Source organism: Alosa pseudoharengus, unplaced genomic scaffold (assembly GCF_046254945.1).
Source record: "Alosa pseudoharengus isolate Yale_2024_CS ecotype anadromous, Long Island Sound unplaced genomic scaffold, YU_APseudo_1.1 YU_APseudo_1.1_scf_5, whole genome shotgun sequence".
Taxonomy (NCBI): domain Eukaryota; kingdom Metazoa; phylum Chordata; class Actinopteri; order Clupeiformes; family Clupeidae; genus Alosa; species Alosa pseudoharengus.
Genome location: NW_027468837.1, coordinates 37,542,354 through 37,547,918, shown reverse-complemented (window position 1 = coordinate 37,547,918; position 5,565 = coordinate 37,542,354). Strand labels below are relative to the sequence as shown.

At 50.3% G+C, this 5,565-nt stretch overlaps 1 protein-coding gene across 2 annotated transcripts in view; it reads right to left on the bottom strand.

Moving 5' to 3' along the window:
• Positions 1–4,134: 4,134 nt before the first annotated feature.
• Positions 4,135–5,565, bottom strand: part of dyrk3 (dual specificity tyrosine phosphorylation regulated kinase 3) — a 10,791-nt gene continuing 9,360 nt past the window's right edge. For both annotated transcript variants that reach the window (XM_076267786.1, XM_076267787.1), the window contains exon 3: positions 4,135–5,565. This exon is cut by the window's right edge and continues 1,287 nt beyond it. In XM_076267786.1, the coding sequence (XP_076123901.1) occupies positions 5,200–5,565 (366 nt within the window). In that variant the 3' untranslated portion in view covers positions 4,135–5,199.

Genomic DNA, 5,565 nt, shown 5'->3' with positions numbered 1-5,565 from the left:
GAGCTGAACAGCAGAGAGTGGGAGAGGAGCCCCTTCGTCTCGGCCTGGGCAGCCCTGTAGTCCCTTCGTCTTGGCCTGAGCAGCCCTGTCCTGGGTCCCCTCCAGCTCTGAGGCCGAGGCGGTCAACTTTCCACCATTAAGCGCGGAGCTGCTGTAGCCTGGACGCCAACGACTCCGTGTTTCCTATAGCTGGTCCAGACGCTCCGGGTGACCTCAGCACATCGCATCACATCACATCACATCACATCACATCACATCACATCACATCAAATCACAGCGCTCCACATCACATCACTTCACAGCTATAGACTGTACAGTCTTTGATCACAGCGCTCAACATCACAGTGGTGTGATTGTTGAGCTGTCAATCTCTGGCAAACAGGGGCTAAACTTTGAGCTGAGCATTGGGTGGTAGGTGGAGCCCCTCATTTCCTCATGCTCTACAACAGTTACATTCCTCATGGTGACGATTATAGGGCAGTGTTTCCCACAGAATTGAATTCTATTTGTGGTCGTAGGTTTGCAGAATTAACTTGAACGCAACAGTATTTAACAAATTAGCGCATCGTGGTTATGATGCTAACCAGATTTAAGCACAATTTAGCACAACCTGGAAAATCATTGTGTGGTGGTCAATGTTGATATTGTGGTGGGCCGCCACAAATAAGTCAATGTATGGGAAACACTGTAGGGGGGGCTGCATTGGCTGGTTTTGATTATTGGAGTGGTTACAACATCCCCAAACTTTACATCTATTCTCCCACATCATGGTTGTTAGCAAGCTCGATAGCCACTGCTTGCTAGCAGCGCTTATAGTGGTGTGGTTGGTAGTTGAGCTGTCAATCTCGGTAGGACTCCGTGTCGGGAAAGCCCAGAGTCAAGTGTTAACGCCAGAGCACCGTGTGAGCGTAGTGTAAGCTTCACCACGGCGGTGGGGTGAGGCGAGCGTGAGGGGGTAATGTGCCCTGCGGGCGAAACTGATGCCCAGGAGTGGGCGACCCAATGGGGACCGTGGGCAAGGGCACAGAGATGGCACGGCGTCGGCGGGACATTCCGCAGCTCTGTAATGCCCACGAGGCGCAGGGTGTGCCAGGGGTAGAGCAGTGTGACAGGGACGCGTTTGCAATGCAAATACATCACGTCACGTAAACACACACACACACACACACACCAAAACCAGCTGTCTGAGTGGAAAGAAAATTGTCGTTGGGTAAACAAATGAGTTTTTACTGCTCATATGCATAAACAATCCCCATAGAGGCTCCATGTAGTCTGTGTGTGTCTCTTACATCTGTGTGTGTACACGTGGGACAGTTTCAGTTGTGTCTCTTAGACTTGCGTGTGTGTGTGTGTGTGTGTGTGTGTAGGACATGTTTGGTTGTGTCTCTTAGACCTGCGTGTGTGTGTGTGTGTGTGTGTGTGTGTGTGTGTGTGTGTGTGTGTGTGTAGGACAGGTTTGGTTGTGTCTCTTAGATCTGTGTGTGTGTGTGTATTCACACGTGGGATAGGTTCAGTTGTCATCTCTGACCTTCTAGTGAAACAAAGACTTCACAAGCAGCAACAGTGTGTCAACAAAAAGGGACCTCAAGCAAACAGTTCAGAACACACACTCTCACACACACACGAAAAGAACTCTCAAGAACAAAGAGATAAATTCATGTTATTGACTTTTATTTTTCTTTAGAAAAAGAAAATAACTAATACAAGCTCATTTGGTTACTTTACACAATTGTCAACATCATTACCCGAGTCCTTATATACGTTTTGATTTTCTCATGCTGCGAAAACCTGGCCCAACCATTTACTAACAAACCCCAGCAAGGCGGGAGGAAATGACATCACACAGCTCGGTTTCCCTCCCTGGCCTCCCGCAGGTAACACATGGTGCTTATGGTGAAGCGGTACACACTGCACTCTACACAAGAAAGAGAAATAAAGAGGACATAAGAGGAAGAGCTACGGAGTAGCAGAAGCACAGAGCTGGAAGAACCGAGCTTTCAGCCCCAACGGAGTCTGATCAAGTGTGATTGGTAGAAGGCACAGGATAGGACGACCGCTCATGAGAGAGAGGCCTGTGTACCATGAAGAACGAGAGAGAGAGAGAGAGAGAGAGAGAGAGAGAGAGGATGAGAAGAGTGTTGTTATGACTTGATTTTTTTTTCAGAGAAAGAGAAAGAGAAAGAGAGAGAGAGAGAGAGAGAGAGAGAGAGAGAGAGAGAGAGAGAGAGAGTCTACCAGGTGCTTTCAGCAGGTCTTTCACTTGAATGACTGAGGCTGAGGTCTTGTTTTGTGTTTTATTATCGCAGAGGTGCACTGCCCACAGTGGATGTTCCCCTCAGTCTCCTGAATCACACACTCCCAGAGACAGCAGGAGTGTGATCTGGCCCGGACGCGGGCCAGCTCTGGTGTGCTCCTCCTGCCCCCCCCCCAATGATTTCAGAGAAGCTGACCCCTCCCGACGAGGACCCGATCCGGCTGACAGTCAGTGGCTGGGTGAGTGTGAGGAAGTGGGTGGAGCTTTGATAAAAATGGGTGTGGCTTTGAGTGGGTGGAACTTTTCAAATGTGTTGGTCATTGTTTCTTTTTCCCTGATGTCCAGCTCAGGAGGTTGGAAGCACCATAATCATCAACTGTACCTGGGAACCCCTATTACTTCTGGAATACACTACACACACACAAACACACAAACACACAAACACACAAACACACAAACACACAAACACACAAACACACAAACACACAAACACACACACACACACACACACACACACACACACACACACACACACACACACACACACACACACACACACACACACACGAAGGAGGACACCTGAGAAGGACTGCCTGTGGACCTAATAACAGTGACGCCGCTTTCTACGAAGCCTTCACATGGCTAAACGCTCCCTAAAAATGACCCTCTGTTGAACTCTGACCCATCCAACACACTTAACCTTGGTCCACAGATCCAACATGGCGTCGACCAGAGGGTACAGCATAGCTCAGTTTCCACGGTGATACCCCTAGTCACTTGTGCCTTTTAGAAACTACTATTCTACCGGCATTCAATGCTCAACTCTCTGTCACAAAGACGTGATTTTTTTTTTTTATAAAAGGAGAAAGGAAGGCAGTGACTGACTTACCACCTACTCTCTACACTCTCATGTCAACATGAGCTAGAATACCACAACTTCACTTCCTCAGAGACAAAAGAAAAGAAAAGAAACACCAGACCAACACTTAGCAAGAGTGCATACTTATGAGACAGCCATCTGACCGGGCTGGACAGACTGGAAGTGCAGCGGAGCCCTTGGTGCTGAAGAGCTGGCTACTCTAGAGCTGAGTAACGTTAGCACGGCTACTGCTTAGCGCTAGCCCCAGAGGACCTCTCTCCCAGAGCGGGCGGCCATCTTTCCTCTCTATCTATCTCTGTCCGGCTGAGAGCGAGAGCGGGAAAAAAAGCTCTCCACTCTGCTGCTGCAGGGAACAGAGAGAGTGGGGGATGGGCAACTAGGTCACAGCAAGAGACTGCCACTGCCCCACACACACACACACACACGCAAAACCAACCCAGCAGGCGACACTGGGAGTCTACCCACTATGCCACAATGCGTCCTGACAGCAGACTAGCAGGCAGCTTTGGAGCTTTGAAGCCCACCTGCCCTGGCTGGCCCTGGCAAGGTGACCCCACAAGGTGGAGGTGGGGGGAGGTGTCAGTCTGTCTGGAGAGGGGGGGGGGTTAGCGTAACGGACAGGAATATCTGACTCTTGACCGCTTCAGACCCGTTCTGCTGGACACTTTGTCGCAGGAGCAAGGGCCGGCTGTACTCCCCCGTTACCATGGTTACACATTGCCAATTGGTCAGGTTGCCAGGGGCCAGCAGATGGTTTGGGCGCCAAAGTAGCGCTAGCGTGTCTCCCGTCAGCCCGTCTGTCTGTCTGTCTGTCTGTCTGTCCTCACATTTCCCAGAGTTCATTGCCAACCAGACTGACCTGACAACTTCTTTTGCTTTTGCTCGGCACATGGATTGGAGGACACGGGACTCCCGAAATAACCTCTCCATCCTACCCCCCCACTTACCACCCCCACCGCTAACTACCCCCACAGGTGGCAGGAAGCCCTACCCTCCCCCTACCCCCGCCACCTGCACTCCTCGCTGAGCCCTCTCAGAGCTTGATAGATCACACGCACGGTCTGTTGAGGACAGTTAAGAGTTGCATTGTGGAAACCCCATTAAGAAGAAAACAAGAAACGAAAAGCAGAACATCACCCTCTCTCACACACACACACACACACACACACACACACACACACACACACACACACACACGTGGCTGCTAAGACTAGCTGTGCCCGCCCTGTCCGTCGCTGGCCACCGCGTCGGGGCACGCACGCACACCGCCGGAGACAGGAATAGGTCGTGCCATAACTGTGGCCTGACTCACACTGTAACGCGAGATACCAGGCGCACATGGAAGCGGAGAAGGAGGAGGACAAAAGAAAAGGAAATGTAAGGCTGACTTCATTGCTAACATTGTGCTACTTAAGATGTACGTCTCACATCACAAAAAACAACCTGTGTACTTTGGGCTAGGGGTGCCTAAAACAAACAAACAAACAAACAAACAAACAAAACAAAACAACAGTGGCCAAATCATTTTTTTAGGGTTCTAGACGTAACACTTCACCTCTGAGATATTAGTAAGCATACGCAAAAACTCACAGGGTGCTACTAATTTCAACAGTCTGCTGAGCCCTTAGAAGTTAAAACGGCCGGTCAGCCCTGAAGGAGGGTGGACAGACGCATAGAAGGTATTTAAAAAAGTACAGAGTGGCTTGACTCAAGTAGAAAGACTAGTGTAAAGGCCTGCTTATGCAGGCTTGGTGCAGATAAACAGCAATACAGGTTTCACCCACATCAACAGCATTCAATTCCAGAGACAGGTGTATCAAAACAACCCTTAAAAACTCACAAACCTTTACAAAGGCAGTTGGATGAAAACAAACACAGCATTGATGAAATGTAGTATAAAACTTTTTTTTTTTTTCTCTTCATGTCCATTTTTTTTTTGCTTGCTTTAAAACCGTTGAGTGTTAACCACTCAAAACCGTGAAAAAAACAAAAAACAAAAACAAAAACGTCTAAAAACCAACACTACAAGTCCACATCCCTGAAGGGGGTTTGGGGGGGCCAAACTCTACGAGACGAGTTTGGGAAGCACAGTGCGTAGAGGTATGCTCACGCCCGAGTCGCCCATCATGTTGGTCCGCAGTTTGTTGTTGGCGGGCGCGATGGCCGGGGGCACCTTGGCCATGATGCTGGGGAAGGACGTGCCGTGCTCCGTAACCCGCTTGGGCACCAGCGGCTTCTCGCCCATGCCGGCCGTGGGCACGGGCTTGGGCAGCCGCTTGTAGAGCCAGGGGTGACGCATGGCCTGCATGGGCGTCATGCGCGTGGCCGGGTCCCAGTCCAGACACTTCTTCAGGAAGTCGATGAACGTCGGGTCGTCGCAGCCCTTGAGCGCCGCCGCCCACTCCTTGCTGCCAGGCGGGCCTCGCATCTT